General features: G+C 50.8%; 6 protein-coding genes across 6 annotated transcripts; 4 read left to right on the top strand and 2 right to left on the bottom strand.

The window, feature by feature from the left end:
- Window positions 1-40: 40 nt before the first annotated feature.
- BDW70DRAFT_108654 (CCR4-NOT core subunit CDC39) lies at window positions 41-7,465 on the top strand. Its single transcript, XM_073734470.1, has 4 exons — window positions 41-909; window positions 965-1,289; window positions 1,346-7,257; window positions 7,313-7,465. The coding sequence occupies exons 1-4, from the start codon at window positions 199-201 to the stop codon at window positions 7,376-7,378; spliced, it is 7,014 nt and encodes a 2,337-aa protein (XP_073599128.1). The 5' UTR covers window positions 41-198; the 3' UTR covers window positions 7,379-7,465.
- Window positions 7,466-7,987: 522 nt separating this feature from the next.
- On the top strand, window positions 7,988-9,392 carry BDW70DRAFT_108648 (seipin). Its single transcript, XM_073734469.1, has 4 exons — window positions 7,988-8,094; window positions 8,159-8,343; window positions 8,417-8,872; window positions 8,927-9,392. The coding sequence occupies exons 1-4, from the start codon at window positions 8,029-8,031 to the stop codon at window positions 9,357-9,359; spliced, it is 1,140 nt and encodes a 379-aa protein (XP_073599127.1). The 5' UTR covers window positions 7,988-8,028; the 3' UTR covers window positions 9,360-9,392.
- A 113-nt stretch (window positions 9,393-9,505) lies between these two features.
- BDW70DRAFT_129799 (putative acid phosphatase) lies at window positions 9,506-12,151 on the top strand. The gene is made up of 4 exons (XM_073735688.1): window positions 9,506-9,583; window positions 9,640-10,535; window positions 10,586-10,645; window positions 10,777-12,151. Exons 1-4 carry the CDS (start codon window positions 9,572-9,574, stop codon window positions 12,080-12,082), a joined length of 2,274 nt encoding a protein of 757 aa, XP_073599126.1. The 5' UTR covers window positions 9,506-9,571; the 3' UTR covers window positions 12,083-12,151.
- A 72-nt stretch (window positions 12,152-12,223) lies between these two features.
- BDW70DRAFT_156969 (uncharacterized protein) lies at window positions 12,224-13,510 on the bottom strand (the record flags this gene model as incomplete). The annotated part of the gene is made up of 3 exons (XM_073740274.1): window positions 12,224-12,666; window positions 12,733-13,007; window positions 13,095-13,510. 3 exons carry the CDS (start codon window positions 13,508-13,510, stop codon window positions 12,224-12,226), a joined length of 1,134 nt encoding a protein of 377 aa, XP_073599125.1.
- A 222-nt stretch (window positions 13,511-13,732) lies between these two features.
- pex14 (putative peroxisomal membrane anchor protein (Pex14)) lies at window positions 13,733-15,329 on the bottom strand. Its single transcript, XM_073735687.1, has 5 exons — window positions 15,191-15,329; window positions 15,122-15,128; window positions 14,809-15,061; window positions 14,657-14,741; window positions 13,733-14,604 (listed from the first exon to the last, which is right to left on the bottom strand). The coding sequence occupies exons 1-5, from the start codon at window positions 15,218-15,220 to the stop codon at window positions 13,912-13,914; spliced, it is 1,068 nt and encodes a 355-aa protein (XP_073599124.1). The 5' UTR covers window positions 15,221-15,329; the 3' UTR covers window positions 13,733-13,911.
- Window positions 15,330-15,611: 282 nt separating this feature from the next.
- Window positions 15,612-18,015, top strand: BDW70DRAFT_171236 (kinetochore-associated Ndc80 complex subunit NDC80). The gene is made up of 2 exons (XM_073743168.1): window positions 15,612-15,757; window positions 15,827-18,015. Exons 1-2 carry the CDS (start codon window positions 15,713-15,715, stop codon window positions 17,996-17,998), a joined length of 2,217 nt encoding a protein of 738 aa, XP_073599123.1. The 5' UTR covers window positions 15,612-15,712; the 3' UTR covers window positions 17,999-18,015.
- The last annotated feature ends 359 nt before the right edge of the window (window positions 18,016-18,374 follow it).

Here is an 18,374-nt window from a genome sequence, read left to right as displayed (position 1 = left end):
GCCATTGACTACCGAACTTCTCTGCCACAAGCAACACATCCTCCATCATTGCCATCAATCTCACCTCCCCCCACCGCAAGGTTCCTCTGTCTTGCCAGGATCACTCATTAGGCAAACATCTGGCGTCCGTCTTTTTGACTACCATCTCGCACATAATATCTTGCCAGCAACCTCAGATCAAATGATCGCGTCTCCTAGATGACCTTCCCTCCCCCTCCCCCTTCCTCCCAATCGTCGATTGCTTCTGGCACCGATAAATCTTCCTCGACCCGGCCTACACGGTCACAGCAATCTCCCTGGGGTCCGCCGGTGTCGCAGTCGAGTGTTCGTCGGGGGTTGACACCGCTTGCGACTAACCTTTCGAACCCCTCTGTTTCTGCCCGCGGGCAACCTCAGACAAATAGCCCTGGTCCCGGGGGTTCAACTTCATCTCCTCTTACGTCCTCGTTCTCTGCCGTCTTGAGCTCCTCAAGGAGTCATCCGCTTGGTCGGGGCGTACCTTCACCAGCCTCCACTCCAGGACCCTTTGCCTCGTACCAATCTGGCTCGCAGCAACCCCAGTCGCTACCCAGCCAATCTCTCTCTTCTCCCAAAATCAGAGCTCATACCCCATCCTCAGGGTCGCATCTGGCTTCCGCAGCGGGATCCGTAGTGGGTGGCGGAGGCTCCGGGGGAGGTGGAGGCGGGACGGGTTCTTCCAGAGGCGCAACCTTCTCTCCGCTGCTGTCCGGCACAACCGTGAATTCACCGACCGGATTTCCTTCCGACAAACCGGGGTCCGCAGCGGCTCACGGAAGTCAGTCATCATTGGCGAAAATATCGATCGCTCAGGTATTCCTGCTGTTAGATTCCATTACGGAGAAAGAGGGCCGCGAAAAGTGGGAGACAAAAGCTGCCCAAATCCACAAGGTAAGTCTTTAAACCTGTACAAGATATTAGTCACATGATACTAATACTCCAATAGCTCGTTGAGTCGAACGGAATGGAGGTCTTCTCGAAGTATTTCCGACGCCTGCTTACGGGCAATGCGCCCCAAATCTTTCCTGGTCTGAACAAGTCCGTTGAGAATGCAGGAAATTATCCACTTCTAGTTCAGGAGATGCAAAAGGTTTCGCAGGACATTGAACAAGCCCAAAAGATAGCGGAGACTGTCGATGCGTCAGAAGGCGATATTTTTCGTGATTTCGATCTTTCTACCTTCCTGGATCATTTCAAGCTTGACCCTATCGTCAAGGTTGCCCTGGCCTTGACATTCAAGACCGCCAATAAGTCGGACTTGCGCGTGAAAGGTAAGCTGTCTATACGAATGCCCCATGGAATGCACTAATTGACATGTTGCGCTTAGCTGATGCTATTCTCGCGAACTCGATTACGCCTTTCCTCCAGAGTTTAGCGAGCCCCTCGGATGCGTCGAGAGATTTTAACAATTCATTTATTGGCACAACGATCGAACGCTTCATATTATACCCACCTCGCAATTTCACCGACGACGTGAAGTCTAAACTGCTATATGCTGCCAGTCTTCGATACCAGACACTGGGGGTGGATATGCCGTTTGAAGTGGCGTCCGCCCTGCAGATGTTTAACTTCGTCAACCCGAAGTATGCACTAATACGGCAACTTCATTCCAGGGGATCGAGGGCTACTTCAAGTTCGGATGCTGTGAATGATACTGTTTCTGCGGCCGGTCCGGAGTTTTGGAGCGAAGAACACATCGCAGCGGCCCTTCTATTTCTAGTTTTGTCGCAGTATTGGCGAGAGTACTCTTTGGAGACCTTTCTTGCGGCTGTTCGGTCCCACTATGGCGGCAAGCAAATAAATTGGTCGCTCATATTTCGACACTTTGACCGCGAGGGCCTAAGACTTGACGCACGGCAATTCGCGAAGCTGTATGCGGCGCTTTCGCCTATAGCCGCAGAGGATTCGACGTTGGACATTCAACAGCTCTGGGGGGGCGAATGGGAACACCGTGATACCCAAATGTCTTTCCTAACTGCTTTTATCAACTCACGAACTGATGCTTCTCAAATACCGAATCTCCGTGCGACCTTCCCACACGACTTCTTCTCTGACGGTCCCGAGCCTGTCCGTTTGCAAGGTGAACGTGCCGCCAAATCGCCACTTCGGTCTCTGGATGCCACAAGAGCCATCTTCGATCTAGCTTTGTATTCGCAAGCTGCTTGGGCTGCTGCAGAAAGCCAAATGCTTATTAAAGCTGTCGTGCAGTACGATCTTCCCGTATTCTTGTGCTCAGCCCTAGCTTTACCCCAGCCCTGGACCAGTGTCCAGCAAAGCTTTCTCCTCCGCACTCTTGCTGTTTTTATCATGAAACAAGAAGAGGGATATCAACTTGCTCTCCACGGCGCGTGGCGTCAGGATAAGCAGTGGGTAGCGGACCAACTCTTTGCCATGTTTACCCAGGATCCCACCTCCACCGCAGCAATTTATGAACATGCAATTGAGTATAACTGGTTGGAGTACCTTCTTGGATACACAAATGGTCTTGCCATGGACCTTGCTTGTTACGCTCATAGGAAAGGTCCGTTTGAACTGGAGCAGTGGGTTCGCAATGCCGCATCCAAAGGTCTTATGGATATGGGTACACTTCTGTCCAAATACCTCCGTATCAAGGCCGATGATGAGCTTCGTGTCCAGAGGAGGGAACAGCCTGCGCCCCAGATGGTCAGCTTGTCAGTCAAAACAGTCTTTACATTGCTGTCGGTTCTAGAAGAATACGTCGGAGATCCCCAGAACCTCACTCCTGTGCAACGAATTTGTATTCAAACTTACCCCCGACTAATCAACTACGGTGAAGGATTTGATGATATCATCGATGCGAATGGTGAATCTGGGAATGCATTGCCCGAACCCGTTGACAAGAAAATGCAAGAATTGTTCGGCAAAATGTACCATGAGGAGCTCTCCTTGAGAGAAATTCTTGAACTCATGAGGCAATACAAGTCCTCTCGCGATCCCGCAGAGCAGGATCTGTTCGCCTGCATGGTCCATGGCCTCATCGATGAGTACCATTGCTACCACGAATACCCGTTGGAGGCGCTCACGAAAACTGCTGTGATGTTTGGTGGTATCATCAACTTCCGTCTTGTTGACGGTATCACTCTGAAAGTAGGCCTGGGCATGATACTGGAAGCGGTTCGAGAACATGACATCCATGACCCGATGTACAAGTTTGGCGTCGAAGCTATTGAACAACTGATCAATCGTCTCCCTGAATGGGTCGGCTTTTGTCATCTTTTACTCCAGATTCCCAGTTTACAGGGTTCGCCGATCTTCCAGAAAGCAGAGGAAGTGTTGCGTGAACAAGGGAGCCAAGTCAGAGATGAGAACGGGCGACAAGATAATACTACTGGCGGGTCAATCACGAATGGTAATGTTGACGAGTCTGCGGCACCAGACGGTGCGAATCGTAAATTCGTATCCATCCACGTTGACCCTCCTCTTCGGCCCGAAATTTATCAGGACCCGGATGAAGAGGTGCAAGACAAGATTTTGTTCGTGCTGAATAATGTATCGGAGCAAAATATTGACGAAAAATTGCGGGATCTGACAGACGTTCTCAAAGACCCGCATCATCAATGGTTCGCCTCCTATCTGGTGGAGGAACGCGCTAAGCTGCAGCCGAATTTCCAGCAGCTGTATCTTGACCTTTTGGACCGCATTGATGACAAGGTACTTTGGGTTGAAGTTCTCCGAGAGACATACGCTAGCACGTCAAAGCTTCTTAATTCGGAAGCAACTCTGGGTTCCTCCACCGAAAGGGGTCATCTTAAAAATCTTGGCTCATGGCTTGGATCTTTGACTATCGCTAAGGATAAGCCGATCAAACACAAGCATATCTGGTTCAAGGGGCTTCTATTAGAAGCCTACGATAGCCAACGACTGACGATTGTGATTCCTTTCACCTGCAAAGTGCTTGTTCAGGCTACAAAATCCACTGTTTTCAAACCACCAAATCCTTGGCTAATGGACATCATCGCCCTGCTAATGGAGCTCTACCACTTCGCAGAGCTTAAGCTGAACCTCAAATTCGAGATTGAGGTTCTGTGCAAGGACCTTGAAATTGACCACAAGGCTATCGAGCCGTCTGTTATTATTCGTGACCGTTCAACGACCATTGAAGAGTCGTTGTCAACAGCCAATATCCCAGAAGGCCTCGAAGCGTTTGAGGATATGGCTCTTACCAGCATTAGCCAGAGCATCCGCAATGAGAGACTCTCCCCTGCTGCTATCCTGTCGACACTTCCTAGCTTGGATAAGATCTTGGTCCTACCGCCATCGGCAAGCAGCATGGTGGACTCGAATGTTCTTAGGCAGATTGTTCACTCCGCCGTGGAACGCGCGATTGCTGAGATTATTACTCCTGTCGTCGAGCGGTCTGTCACCATTGCCTCGATCTCCACTGTTCAGTTGGTTTCCAAAGATTTTGCCATGGAGCCTGATGAGGAGAAATTCCGACACGCGGCTGCTAATATGGTTAGACAACTTGCGGGTAGCTTGGCCCTAGTAACCTGCAAGGAGCCCCTGAAAGTCAGCATGACCAACTATATTCGAATGATCCAGCAAGAATATTCAGATCAACCTATGCCAGAGGGACTTATTCTTATGTGCGTCAATGACAACCTCGACGCTGCTTGTGGCATCGTTGAGAAGGCAGCTGAAGAAAAGTCGCTTCCTGAAATTGAGAAAGTCATTGAATCTCAGCTGGAAGCTCGTCGGCGCCACCGGGCAACCCGCCCAAGCGAACCCTTTATTGATCCGTCCATGACCCGCTGGGGTCTCTTTATCCCTGAACCTTACCGGCAGACTCCAGGTGGTCTAAACAAGGAGCAACTAGCGATTTATGAGGAGTTTGCGCGTCAGGCTCGTGGTCCAGGAACCGCCCACGCTCAGAATGTCTCTACTGATTCTGGTCGGCAATTGCCGGACGTTCTCCAAGAACCATATCCCCCAATCCCGAATCTTTCCACCCCTGCAGAGCAGCCTGCTGTGCCTCACAGAACGCCGCAGCCGCAGCAAGATACCCGACTGCAACAGTCCGCCCTGGTTGGAACCTCCTCTCAACTCAACGGCTTCCTTGAAACGCAGAACCCACGTGACAGAGTGGAGGGTCTCGTCTCCGACCTTCAGCAAACGGCACGCAACGCTACCGAAGAGCACGTGAAAGATCTCGGCCGCGACAGTGCTGTTCTTCAAGAATACAACCAAGCATTGCGATCCATTGTAGCATCGCCAAATGGCGAGGAGGTGGCCCGACTGACAGCACTCAAGGCATGCACAAGCCTTTACTCACAGACTCAAAGCACTTTAGAGATTGAAGTACTTGTGCACCTGCTGGCCAAGTTATGTGACATGTCTGCCTTGGTTGCTCGCTATACCTGGACTGTCTTGGCCGAAGTCGATGATGAGCATATGTTCAACGTCCCTGTCACCGTGGCTCTTATAGATGCCGGACTTTTGGATATTCGTCGTGTTGACATGATATTGACGAGGCTTATCCTCCAGAAGAACGCTGCTGCATTGGACGTCTTAGCCGAACTAATGGACCAAATCCTATTTAACGAGGAGCCGTCTGCTCTACGGTCTGATTTCTCTGGCAGCCTTGAAGCTATGAGCAAATGGTTTGCCGAAGATTCAGGACTTGCCCGGGCCAAAGAAATCATCAAGAAGCTACGGGACTCCGGAATCCCCGAGGTCGTGAACCCGCTACTCTCGGACAAGGCTCGATCGAAACGGGATCAGATGGAGTATATCTTCACCGAATGGATTGGTATCTATAAGGCGCCTGGCGCTGTTGATCGCACATACTATGCTTTCTTGAAAGATATGCACCAGAGACAGGTGATGGCCAACCAAGAGGACTCTGCGCTCTTCTTCCGTCTTAGCATCGACATCTCGGTTGCACGATTTGAACACGAGTCCCAGAACCCGAGCGGTAGCTTGGACGAGGCGTTCCTCTATATCGACGCTCTTGCTAAGTTGGTCGTCTTACTAGTCAAGTTCCAGGGCGAGGGCACCGGTCCCGTGAAGACCAGCAAATCGGCGTACTTCAATTCAATCCTGTCCGTTCTGCTCCTTGTCCTGAATCATCATCAGGTAATGAGAGGTGAGGCATTCAACCAACGGGTTTTCTTCAGGCTATTCTCAAGCATACTCTGTGAATATTCCATGAGCGGTCTGCAGCACAGCGACCAGCACCAAGAGATGATGTTCACCTTGGCCAACAAACTGCTGTCTCTTCAACCCAAGTACTACCCGTCGTTTGTTTACGGATGGTTCTCATTGGTTTCTCATCGGTTCTTCATGTCCAGCATGCTCAACATGCCGGACCGAGCAGGCTGGGGACCCTACTGTGAAATCATGCAAGTTCAGCTGTCCTACATTGGCGAGCAGTTGAAGTCAACGACCATGACTCTTGTTACAATGGATTTATACAGGGGCATGCTTCGCATTCTGTTGATCCTTCATCATGACTTCCCCGAGTTCGTTGCTGAAAATCACTTTCAGTTCTGCAATGTTATCCCTGCCCACTGCGCGCAGCTTCGCAATTTGGTCTTGAGCGCTTACCCTTCCTCGTTCCAGAAACTTCCAGATCCATTCCGCGAAGGTCTGAAAGTCGAACGCTTGGAGGAAATGCGAGAGGCACCAAGAATAGCAGGTGATACTGCCGGCCCATTGCAACGTGCCGGTATTAAGAACGTCATTGATAATGCACTTCAGAGCAACAATGTGTCGGACTCAGCTATCCAGCAAATCCGTGACGCTGTCTATGATACAGAAAGCAAGGAGTCAGGTCTCTTTCACGCTCCAATCAATGTCAACCTACTGCTTGTCAACGCACTGGCACTCTATGTTGGCCAGGGGGCAGTCTCTGTTAATGCATCAAAGGGAAATACTCGCGCAGCATTTGAGAGTTCTGCCCACTCAGCACTGTTAGAGAAGCTCGCTAAGATCCTGCGGCCTGAAGCCCGCTATTACCTTCTGAGCGCAATGGCAAACCAACTCCGCTACCCTAACAGCCATACCTACTTCTTCAGTTTTGCGATTCTGCGCCTTTTCGGTACAGATTACACGGAGCAAGATGAGTCGGATATTCGCCAGCAGATAATCCGCGTGCTCCTGGAACGACTTATTGTTCACCGTCCTCATCCATGGGGACTAATCATTACCCTTCAGGAGTTGCTACAAAATAGTAGCTATGCATTCTTCCATCTTCCCTTTATTCAGGCTGCGCCTGAGGTAAGCCACTAAGCCCCTACACTATTAAGTATAGCCCTAATAGGCGTCTCTTTAGATTGGCCGTTTATTCGATGCTCTCCTGCAACACATTCAACAGCAAAGCCCCAGGGCAATAACCTAAGCGATGCAACGATGTCCGCTTGCTAGCTTCTCTGTCACATCGGACAGTGGATCACACGACAATCGACAAGTAACGTTTACGGCGTTTTAGAATGCCGCTCATGACACGAAGTGCCAAAACCTAGAGCATGGTTGTGGGGATATGGAATGAGCCCCCTTCTTGCTCTGCATTGTTTCACGTTTGTTCTCCAATTACCATCATTTCTCGGCTGGGTTTACTGGGAGGGATATGCATTTTTAGGACGTGGTAGCATGTTCTAAGTTTATATTTTGTTTCCTTTACATCCTTTACCTTCTCTTCTCTTGGTGTCTTACCATTGCTACAGCCTTGTGGTGGTCTGTAACGATAAGCTATAAAAGATGGTCTTAATGAGTTCTGATTTGCATTATAATGGAATTGGGTGTTCACATTGGATCCCAGGATCTTGCTTTTTTCCTTTCTGTTTCTCAAATTCCCGACTGTAAATGGAGTAAACAAATCGACGGTTTTGTATCCATGGATCTGGTGCATTCGCTGGGTTGGACTAATGGGTTATCTCTTATCGGGACGGTGACGTAGACCCTTATGGCCAAGCTCAAGCCTCTCTCCCCAATACAATCGCCATCATTTCTCGCCCGGTCTTCTGTCTCAGTGGCCGCAACGGCGACATTATGGACTCGGATAACTCCTCGGATGAAGGCGTCCGAACTGGCCCTTCTTTTGCCGCAAAAGCGACGGTGACCATTGCCATCAATCCTTACAGTGGAGCTTGAACTGACAGTAAACGCCAAACTTTTAAAGGACACGCTGCTGGAGCCTTTACGCGTCCTAGTTTCCAGAAATGCCCTGACGGCCTATCTGAGTACTTTTCTGTTCTTTGCGACTGCTATATGCATGATATTTGTGTCCGCCCTCGCATACGGCGTGTTCTACTACAACTTCATCCCGCGAGTCGGACTTGAGCGCATTGTCCATTTACAGTTCGGGTTGGTTCCTACTGGTAAAGCCTACCATGTGAATTGAGCTTTGTGCGACTGACTTGTATCATTGTTCATCTAGAGATGGCCATCCGTGGGGTATCGCGGCTCTCGATTCGGGTCTGACCTCGTCTCAAGCGTACGATGTCCATGTGGAACTCGAGCTCCCCCGAACTCCCTCAAATCTGGCTAGCGGGAACTTCATGCTAGATCTGACGCTGCTGTCTCAATCTTCGACGTCCGCTCGGACTGTGGGGGAAATCACCGCGCCGCCAATCTCTCACTCCCGTCGCCCTGCAATCCTGACGTATGCCTCGCCTCTGGTTGATATCTCCTCAAAGGCCTCATTTATGCCTTTGTATGTTCTAGGCTGGAAGCGCGAGGCTGAGCGGTTGGTGGTACCGATGATGGAGCGCGTTGAATTCTCTCGGGGGACACATAATGTCCCAGATATTCTGCGGCTTGAGATCCAGAGTGAGGAAAAGATGCAGTTCTACTCAGCGAAGGTTAAATTTACTGCGAGTTTTACTGGGTTACGGTACGTTCACTCAATCTCCTACTCATCCAGTACGAGTGTCTGATGAAGTCGCAGGTGGATTATGTATCATTGGAGGATCCCGTCATTCTTTGTCTTCAGTTTCATGTTCTGGTCCGTCTCTATGCTCTCCTTTTCTCTCTCTTGGATTCTTCTTGCTTGTTTGTCCAATAAGGGTGTGAAGACGGAGGAAGAAGACGAAGGTGTCAAGGAGGAGGACAGTGGCACTGAACCGACGATCAAGGAGGAGCAACCTGAGAAGCTTGGTCTTCTGGATATTGAATCAACTGCCGAAACCTCGGACATGGAGGGCGAGACCGACTCAGACGATGGAGTGAATCATCTGTATGACGTGGGGCGTAAACGCAGAATAACGACGGCCGAGTCAGGGCCGTTGGAAGCTGCTGGGTCTGGAACAGGGACAGAAAGCGCCGGACCTTCAGGTGTCCAACGAAGGCGGAGCAGGTTATTTAGGGAGGAGGATAGCTAGCTGCAATTAAAGAATATACGAGCCGAGTCCCAGAATAAAATTAATCATTATCTTGTTGTCTCCAATTAATCATGCCATTCCGAGCGTGAATGGTGTTTCTACCCGACGGCTATCGATAACAAGCGGGGGAATTCCTCAATCAGTCTCTTCGCAGTACTTTTCACCTCTTCCTGCATCTTCAGCGGTCCCTCTTCTGCTGCACGGTGTACGCAATGCATATTCTGGTGAGTCAGAATGATAAATCTTCTATGTGCTCAGGTTAACAGTTTTCGTTACCTAGGTGGTGAACGACGACGGCCCTCCGTCGAACGAATCCTCTCCGTATGTCCATTCGTTCGTCCACACACTACAGTCTGCTGGACACACCGTCTCAGTAGTCCTTCCTCATCAACAGCGATCATGGATTGGTAAAGCCCATCTTATTGGCGCCGCCGTCAAGCCAACCTATTTCCGACCCGGAACGCTGCACAAAGACGATGGCACAACGCACGAGTACCCCCGCGGCGACAACGACCCAGACGGCGACGAGTGGATTCTTATAAACTCCACCCCCGCCAGTTGCGTGCAGATTGGTCTCTATCACTATTTCCAGGACCGTGGGCCCGTTGACCTCGTGGTGTCCGGACCCAATTATGGCCGCAATACCACGGCACTTTTTGCCATGTCGAGCGGGACAATCGGCGCGGCTATGGAGGGCGCCGCATGTGGAAAACGCTCGATTGCCCTGTCGTATGCCTTCAGCTCGCGCAATCATGACCCTGTCATCATCGCGGAGGCATCTCGGCATTCAGTACGGGTTATTGAGTACCTCGCGAAGAACTGGGATGAGGGTGTTGATTTGTACAGCGTGAATGTGCCGCTGGAACCTGGTGTGAGCGAAAGCAAAGTGATGTACACTGAGATGCTCGATAATCGGTGGTCATCCGGGAGTTGCTTTGATGCGGTTGATGCCGAGGTACCGGTAGAAAATCCTGACCAGCGAGAACAGACTCTGCGGGATCAGGAGGAGAAGCTGGAAGAAGATCCCACTGCGAACCCTAATGCTAAATCTGGAAGGAAATCGCGGATTGCGCATAAGCACTTTATTTGGGCTCCAAAGTTTACTGACGTCTATCGGAGTGTGGAGGAAAGTGCGCCTGGGAATGACGGCTGGACTGTCAAGGAGGGAATGACGAGGTATGTCGACTCTACCCCAGATTCCCTGAGTATCTTCTAACTAGAAACAGTGTTACTCCATTAAAGGCTAATTTCATGCATACGCCCGGTATTAAAGGGGAGATTAAGCTGTGAGTGGATTTGGCGAGCAGTTCCTGTTTAGACGACTGTTTAAAGCATAAATCTTGCGCTTTCTGTTATCTATCAAGCGATGCTATGTTCTATTTGTGGATACACGGTCTGATAGTGCTATATCGCGTAGATCGGATAATGAGGAGCCCGCCTTCTATTCCATAGTGGATTGTGACGACCCCTACGTCCAGGAATTGGTCGAGCAAGCACTCCGAATTCGTACGGTATCCCGTTGCCGGTCGGTATCCTCTATATCAGAGCTTCCCTCCCGGCCCACTCCAGTTTTCCAGTACCGCGAATACGAACGTTTGGATTTCGAGCACGCCATGATGAACCCGACAACGTCCCTGATAAACGCCTACATCATCCGCAAAGCTCTGATTCGAAAACACTACCTCGCTAACACCGTCTCAAACTGGGTGACCAAGCACCCAGAAAGCGTGTTGGCGAAGCACGTCAAGGTCTCGGTGGACTTTGAACTCGACTATGCTGAATTCCTTGACGACGCTCTACTTGAGGCTTACGAACTTCGAGAATGCTTAGAGAAAAACGAATCCAGACCGGACTCAGAGAAGATATGGTGGATTCTTAAACCGGGGATGAGTGATCGCGGACAGGGGATTCGGCTGTTCAACAGCGAAGACCAGCTCCGTGAGATATTCGAGGAGTGGGAGCCTGATTCTGAAGATGAAGAAGAGGACGAGCACGGGGAGGACGGTGGCAATGACGAGACCGACAAGGCTGCCACAAGTGGTGTGGTAACATCCCAGCTCCGCCATTTCATTGCCCAACCCTACATCGACCCGCCTCTCCTTCTCCCCTCCTTTAACAACCGCAAATTCCACATAAGAACCTACGTCCTCGCAACAGGCTCTCTGAAGGTCTACGTCTATAAGGAGATGCTCGCCCTCTTCGCATCGAAGCCTTACGTCTCCCCTACCTCACAAAACAATGAGACCGAAGACCCAATCGCCGACCTAACCCGCCACCTAACAAACACTTGCTTTCAAGACAAATCCTTACCAGAGTCTGAAACCGTCCGCCGTTTCTGGAATCTCCCCTCCATCCCGCCGCCAAATACACATCTAACCGCCACCTGGAAAGAAGATATTTACGAGCAAATCTGCGCCGTGACGGGCGAGCTCTTCACCGCTGCGGCGCGCGGCATGATGATCCATTTTCAGACGATGCCGAATGCGTTTGAGGTCTTTGGAGTGGACTTTTTGGTCGATGACACGGGCAATGTGTGGTTGTTGGAAGTCAATGCTTTCCCGGACTTTGGGCAGACTGGGGAGGAGCTCAGGGATGTTGTTGTGGGCGGTTTATTCAAAGGCGTGATTGATGTTGCTGTAAAGGGGTTCTTTGGTGAGGAGGATAAGACGGAAGAGAATGGGATGAGGCTGGTTGTGGAGCTGGATCTTGGGAGGAAGAATTAATTTCAGTATTTGTGGTAAGGGAGGCAGGCATTATAGAGGGCAGTGTTATAAATAGACGGTAGTACAAAAGTTTCTAGGTGGATTGGTACTCCGTTGATTCTGTTCTCTTGTAATCTTCCTTAAATATAGTACTATCAGTTTTCACCCAAACCTCTGCTTCGCCAATGTCTTCAACCACCCAATAGTCGCCTCCTCCTTCTCCCGATACTGCCTAACCCTCTCCTCCCGCTCCGCCGCCCTCGCCCGTAAAATCTCCTCCCTCCGAATCTCCCTCTCATTCTTCTTTCGCTGCTCCCTCTCCTTAGCAGCTTTGTAAGCCTCAAGGTCATTCTCGCCAGAGCCCATGAGCTCGTCGTCCGGCGCCGCATCTATAGGCGAGCCACCGCGGCGGGATTCAGCGAAAGCTCGATTAGACGCAGCGGCTTCCCGCCGCTTTTCTATGCGGCGCTCATGCGTTCCTGGTTCGGCGCGCGGCGCGACTTCGTCTTCCATGTGGCGGAGCGTGGACTTGTGTGAGCGGATTTCGGCGCGGTACTGTTGGCGCGCGTCGTGGTGAGTAGCGATGGCCTCTTCTATGGCGGTTTCTGCGGGGGTTAGTACGCGGTTTGCTACATTAATCTACAGCGTAGCATGGATTATTGAAAGCGCACCTTTTTGCAACTCCAAGTCCTGCATGGTTGGTATTGCTGGGCCCGGCGCACGCCCACGAGTCGAACCATACTGGGGCATCGGACCGTACTCCTCGTCATCGTCGTCCCTCTGTAGCTCATCTGTACCACCACTAGGGCTAGGTACAATTCCCTGGTGGCTTTCCCCTCCCGTAATCTTGTACGAATCCCCAGGTCCGGGCACAACAGCATTGGCGCTCCGCGCCTTCTCCAATGTAGCAGGGTCATACCAGCCCTCTGCTAATTCTCCACGGTTCCTAATATGTCAGCCTTTGATCTCATATAAAATCCGCCTCGCCGATAACATACATATACCCGCAAAGTAGAATGAGCATATTACTTACCATTTCCCTACGAAACTCTTCCACCGGCCCTTTACCTCATCCTCACTCAAGTCTTCCAATATCTTCCCCTTCTGAATATCAAGGTACATAGCGAACATTGGCTCGTAGGTTTCTAGATCCCGTTTCCTGAGTTCGCGCGCTTGGAAGGGAAGGCTTATCGCAACTCTTGTCTCATGTCGATCTTTCGGCTCGTTGCGCCGGTCGCGGTCGTGGCGATGGGAGTGAGACTGAGAATGGGAGTGAGAGTGTCTGTGTCTGTGTCTAAGGCGGCGTTCACGGTCACGGTCACGACCACGGTCCTGATCCTTGCCCTCGTGGTGACGATGTCTGCTATGTCCGTTTGAGCTTCTCGTCGGGGATCGCGAGCGGGTGCGTGAGGGGGAGGTTGATCTCCGGCGGGATTCGGTGGGTGGCATGATAGCTCTTGTCCGAATTCTCTTTTTGGCAACTCTTATATTGAATTGCAGGAAGACCGCCCTTTCTGAGTGCTCTGGGCTGTTTGTTGTTCGGTTGAGGCGTTTTGAAAATGAGGTAAATCAAGTTGGAGTGGAAGGTAAAGATGAAGATGCCAAGCATTAGCGATCAGATGCATTTCACATGCTTGGCTAACCCGACAACTACAATGGTACCAAGCAGGGCTTCGCATATAAATATAATATTCAATGAACTATGGTGGAATGGTAATGGTATCGTTAAGTCTTCCAGCCTTCGTTAAAATAAGAACTCCCTCACAAGAGAAACTCGTAATACACTGAGAACTGGAATGTATAGAAGATACAGGAGAACTCGAGCTAAAATGCATTGGCCTAAGAACGCACTAACTGGCGGGTGCGCTCGACTGGTCGGCACCAGAATTTTCACCGGAAGCCGGGGTAGAAGGAGATGCAGGCTTGGACCGGTTCGCGGCAGCCAACTGCCAGGCAGGGATTGACGGGGACTTGCTGAACCGTGAAAGTGGGTTGGCGGGGTTGGCACTCGGGGGCTGTGCAGATCCGGACGGAGTCTCTGGTTGGGAGGCAGTAGGCGCGGTTCCATTAGTTGCAGAAGTAGTTGAAGACGACGTGGACTCAGCATTGGAGGCGGTTGTATCAGACGCCCTCGGGGTAACTGGGGACGGAGAAGCATTCCCGCCGAGTCTGTTACCCAGAAGCGTCTTCAAACTCTTTAGTTCGGTTCCAAGCTCCCGCAAACGATTCTCGTTGCCTTCGCGCGCACCCTCAAGCGCCTTCGGAATGGCGTCCTTCAGTGCATTGACCTCATCATTAATACGTCGGGTCTCGTCATCTCGTCGCCGCGATGCAGACTTCAGATCGGCGACCAAAGTTTCTACGTCTCGTAAAGTAGCATCCAACTTCTCGGTACGCGCCTCTTCAGCCGTCTTCAAGGCGGCAGTGTCAGTGGAGAGCTGTTCAATCAGGGCGAAGGCTCGAGAGAATTGTTCATCAATATGTTGCTTGTCTTGCTCTAGTTGTGGGGGAGTCGGAGGTGCGATTAGAGGTGCGATATATCGCTGAACACGAATTAGAAGCTGAACTGGATAGCACCATTGTATTGCTGCCTACCTTGGCAACAAAATAGAGCCCATAACTGACTCCTCCCATGACTGTAGCCATTATGAACCAGTCACGCCAGTCCCGTTTTGGAGGTCTATCCATCCAGAATTAGCTCACTCATTCCATCGTAATTTATATCGAGCGCTCGACTTAGAACTCACTCCGGCGGAGGTTGCCACTGGCCATACGGAGGGTATCCATATCCTTGTGGCGGTGACGGTGGTGGTCGGTAGACGACTTGTTGTGGTGCGGATTGGTATCCCGAAGCTGCTGACGATGCTGCTGCGGCCGCTGATGGGTCCTCGCCAGCGCGCGCGAGAGCTACATCAATTTCTTCTTTCGTGAGGTTCTTTGACTGTAGGAAAGATATCCTCTTCTCAATCGGAGCTGATGCCACAGAGGGATCCTGTAGGACTGAGGAGTCAAATATGTGAGTATGCTATACTGTGATGGGAAGAGCTCTTGAGGACGCACATGTCACCTAGCAGATCAGTCAGGTCAGTTCCGCGATGCACATTCGGAGGTTAAGGAGCGCAAACTTACTGCAGAAGAGATTAACTCCTCGCGAACCATGATTCCTAATCGCAATTGGCTTCTACTTAGTGAAGAATAGAAAGCACGGGTTCTGAAGGACAAAGGGGAAGAAGATATGGGAGTTGGAGTAAGTGCTGCTATCGGTACCGAAAACATGAACCTCGGGACATCTCGCCTCCCATTACTAGCCCGGCGCCGAGCGGAGACTTCCCCGGAATCTCGTGATGTCCGTTCCCGTGACTCTGTACTGGCAGAATAGAGACCGCTTATTGTTCACCGCCTATCATTCACGGCTCAGAAGTGGCAGATTGGGGGGCTCTTGTTTACATCGGGCATCTGCGGTTATTTACCTATCGCCGACGTTCCCTCTTATTCGTATCACCTTCTACCTCTCAGGCTTCTTTTTTTTGGCTTTTTTTTTTTTTTTCTATAATAATCTCCAGCTTACTTTGGTGCTTTGTGCCTGGACTCATTTTCCTTGAGCAAATAACTGGCCCGTGGTACGCTGCTGTCGCAGCTTCCTAATACACGATGTCGCAAGACACAGGATTGTTCAGCATCAAACGTCCCCGCGAGGTAAGCCTGGTGCCGCCTCTTCCTATGCCAGACCACTTTTGAACAAGGAACTGATGTTTCTCTGAACAGACATTGGGGAGCGTTCAAAATTTCTCATCACTTCCACAGCCGTCGTCAGCCCTAAAGCGCACCAGCTCAATTGGATACCAAAACCCACCGTTCACTTCCCAACACACGCGCTCCATGTCACTGTTAAACTCGGTTGGACGCCCTCAACAACCAAATTTTCAGCGATCGTCTTCGGGGGGGTTTGGCGCGGATCCCGGTCTTTCATCTGTCAGGCGCTCTGTCTCAAGCAATGTCTTTCATGGAGCTAGCGCTGGACGGCCTAGTTTTGCCCCAGGCTCAATGTCATCCAACCCGGCGGCTCAGAGCCTACAGAGGCGAAGCAGTGTGTTTTCGCGGCCTTCCACGGGTGGCGCCATGGGCCATCAGTCATTTTTCACACAAGTTCCATCAGCCGCCGGAGTTCCTAGAGATCCACGACCCCTCCGAGACAGATCCTTTCAGGCACGGATCGCGCAGGAATTGCTTGAGTATTTAACTCATAATAATTTTGAGCTTGAAATGAAGCATTCACTTGGCCAGAATACTCTTCGATCGCCAACTCAAAAGGATTTTAATTACATCTTCCAATGGCTATACCATCGAATCGACCCGGGTTACCGGTTCCAAAAGGCAATGGATGCGGAGGTCCCACCAATTCTAAAACAGCTGCGCTATCCATACGAAAAGGGTATCACGAAATCGCAGATAGCGGCTGTTGGAGGTCAGAATTGGCCTACATTTTTAGGGATGCTCCATTGGTTGATGGAACTAGCACAAATGATGGATCGATTTGCCTTGGGAGAATATGATGAAGCCTGCGCGGAGATGGGAGTGGACGTCTCGGGAGATCGAATCATCTTCCGGTTCCTCACAGGCGCCTACCATGATTGGCTACAAGGGGGAGAGGAAGAGGATGACGATGCTGCTGCGCAAAGATTGATACCCCACATTGAACTTATGGCTCAGGAGTTTGAGAAAGGCAATGAGAAGTACGTTCAGGAAATGCAGGTTTTGGATGCCGAAAACAGGGCACTGCGCGATCAAATAGAGGAGCTGGAGAAGAACGCCCCGGATATGGCCAAGCTTGACAAGCAGTTCAGAATTCTTGAGGACGACAAGAGGAAATTCGAAGACTATATTCAGAACGTGCAGGGCAAGATCGAGAAATACGAAAGTCGTATTGCTTTCCTGGAGGACGAGATCAGAAAGACAGAGTCGGAGCTGCAAGCCGCAGAAGAAGAACGGGCGGGACTTCAAGCTAGTGTCGATCAACAAGGCCTAACCATTCAAGATATTGACCGCATGAACACTGAACGTGACCGGCTTCAGAAAAGTCTTGATGATGCCGTCAATCGCCTAGAAGAAACACATGCGCGTGTGATGGCCAAAGAGTCCGAAGCCAGCGCGAAGCTCGAAGATCTAGAGGAACTCGTCAAGACCTACAATACGCTGGGATACCAGAACAGTCTCATCCCGTCGACCGCCGTCAATGCTAACGGACAAGAATATGAGCTGGGCCTAAATGTGAACGAGCGTAGTTTCTCCGCATCACAGATTGGTGGCATTCCTAGCAGGATCTCTCCGGAAGCAGATAGGCTTCTAGCCGAGCCTTTCACTGGCTATCATCCAGCACATTTGTTGAACTTGGACCTTCGGGGCATTGTTCGCAGTAATCTCCAGGCACTTCGCAAGGAGATAAACGAGCGAAGAAAGCGCGGAATCGACGCGGATCTGGAAAGACGGAACCTGTTGGACAACATTAAGGAGGCCATGGATGAGAAACGGAGCGAAGTCGAGGCCCTGGAACATAAGCGACGCACAGCGGAGGAAGAATTTGAGAGGCTCAAAGAGGTGACAACTACGCAGAAACTCGCCTCAGATGCACAGATTGAGAAAATGGAGAAGGAGCTGGCAAAGATGCGAGCCACGATGAGTGAGAGTGTTCAGCTGATGGAGCAGCGCGAAATGAACACTAACATCGAGTATGAACAACTCACACTACGGGCAAATGCACTCCGGGAGGAACTACACACCAACGTCGAGAGTATGTTGAATGACGTTATACGGTTTAAGGTCCATATACAAAAAGGTCTAGAAGACTACGAGAACTTTGTGGTGGATGAAGTAGAACAAGAGTTGGGTGGCGACATGCAATTGGACGAGGATGCCCCAATGTCAACCGAGAAACTCTGAAGGCCACAACGAAACACGATCACATTCATCTACACTACTGCTGGACTTCGCTCACGTGCTTTAGCACACCACGCTCCTGTACAGTACATCGACCTCCGGCTAGTTGAGTTCGCCAGACGACAGCGATGACGTGCCCAACTTGGTCATGAATGCGGTAGTCGAAATCTGCGCCCACATGACTGTCTGGCCGGCCAGCAGCACTTGTCTGGGGTTTGCTATTGCAAGCCCTCCTTCTCGGGGAACTACGGGGGTGTTTTCTTCGATGGGGGTCCATGATACTGGTGTCGGATACTTAACACCCCCTGATACCGGCAACATGTGATGTTAGATCGGTGTATTAGCATCTTGGTATCCTTTGGCGCCATTTTCTTGATTA

Source organism: Aspergillus foveolatus (genome assembly GCF_047715535.1).
Source record: "Aspergillus foveolatus strain CBS 279.81 unplaced genomic scaffold BDW70scaffold_7, whole genome shotgun sequence".
NCBI classification, from domain to species: Eukaryota; Fungi; Ascomycota; class Eurotiomycetes; order Eurotiales; family Aspergillaceae; genus Aspergillus; species Aspergillus foveolatus.
The sequence above is the reverse complement of the archived record's forward strand: the minus strand, read 5'-3'. Positions and strand labels throughout refer to the sequence as shown.

What these genes read in the sequence shown, in the direction of transcription:
- BDW70DRAFT_108654 (XM_073734470.1), top strand. Translation starts at nt 199, where the DNA reads ATGACCTTCCCTCCCCCTCCCCCTTCCTCCCAATCGTCGATTGCTTCT. An exon ending in GTCGGACTTGCGCGTGAAAG is followed by an intron (nt 1,290 to 1,345) that starts GTAAGCTGTCTA and finishes TGTTGCGCTTAG; the next exon opens with CTGATGCTATTCTCGCGAAC. An exon ending in TTATTCAGGCTGCGCCTGAG is followed by an intron (nt 7,258 to 7,312) that starts GTAAGCCACTAA and finishes GCGTCTCTTTAG; the next exon opens with ATTGGCCGTTTATTCGATGC.
- BDW70DRAFT_108648 (XM_073734469.1), top strand. Translation starts at nt 8,029, where the DNA reads ATGGACTCGGATAACTCCTCGGATGAAGGCGTCCGAACTGGCCCTTCT. An exon ending in CTTTTGCCGCAAAAGCGACG is followed by an intron (nt 8,095 to 8,158) that starts GTGACCATTGCC and finishes AAACTTTTAAAG; the next exon opens with GACACGCTGCTGGAGCCTTT. An exon ending in ATTGTCCATTTACAGTTCGG is followed by an intron (nt 8,344 to 8,416) that starts GTTGGTTCCTAC and finishes TTGTTCATCTAG; the next exon opens with AGATGGCCATCCGTGGGGTA.
- BDW70DRAFT_129799 (XM_073735688.1), top strand. An exon ending in GTCAAGGAGGGAATGACGAG is followed by an intron (nt 10,536 to 10,585) that starts GTATGTCGACTC and finishes AACTAGAAACAG; the next exon opens with TGTTACTCCATTAAAGGCTA. An exon ending in ATTAAAGGGGAGATTAAGCT is followed by an intron (nt 10,646 to 10,776) that starts GTGAGTGGATTT and finishes TATATCGCGTAG; the next exon opens with ATCGGATAATGAGGAGCCCG.
- pex14 (XM_073735687.1), bottom strand. Translation starts at nt 15,220, where the DNA reads ATGGTTCGCGAGGAGTTAATCTCTTCTGCA. An exon ending in CAGTGGCAACCTCCGCCGGA is followed by an intron (nt 14,742 to 14,808) that starts GTGAGTTCTAAG and finishes CTGGATGGATAG; the next exon opens with ACCTCCAAAACGGGACTGGC. An exon ending in GGCTCTATTTTGTTGCCAAG is followed by an intron (nt 14,605 to 14,656) that starts GTAGGCAGCAAT and finishes ATTCGTGTTCAG; the next exon opens with CGATATATCGCACCTCTAAT.
- BDW70DRAFT_171236 (XM_073743168.1), top strand. Translation starts at nt 15,713, where the DNA reads ATGTCGCAAGACACAGGATTGTTCAGCATCAAACGTCCCCGCGAG. An exon ending in GCATCAAACGTCCCCGCGAG is followed by an intron (nt 15,758 to 15,826) that starts GTAAGCCTGGTG and finishes TTCTCTGAACAG; the next exon opens with ACATTGGGGAGCGTTCAAAA.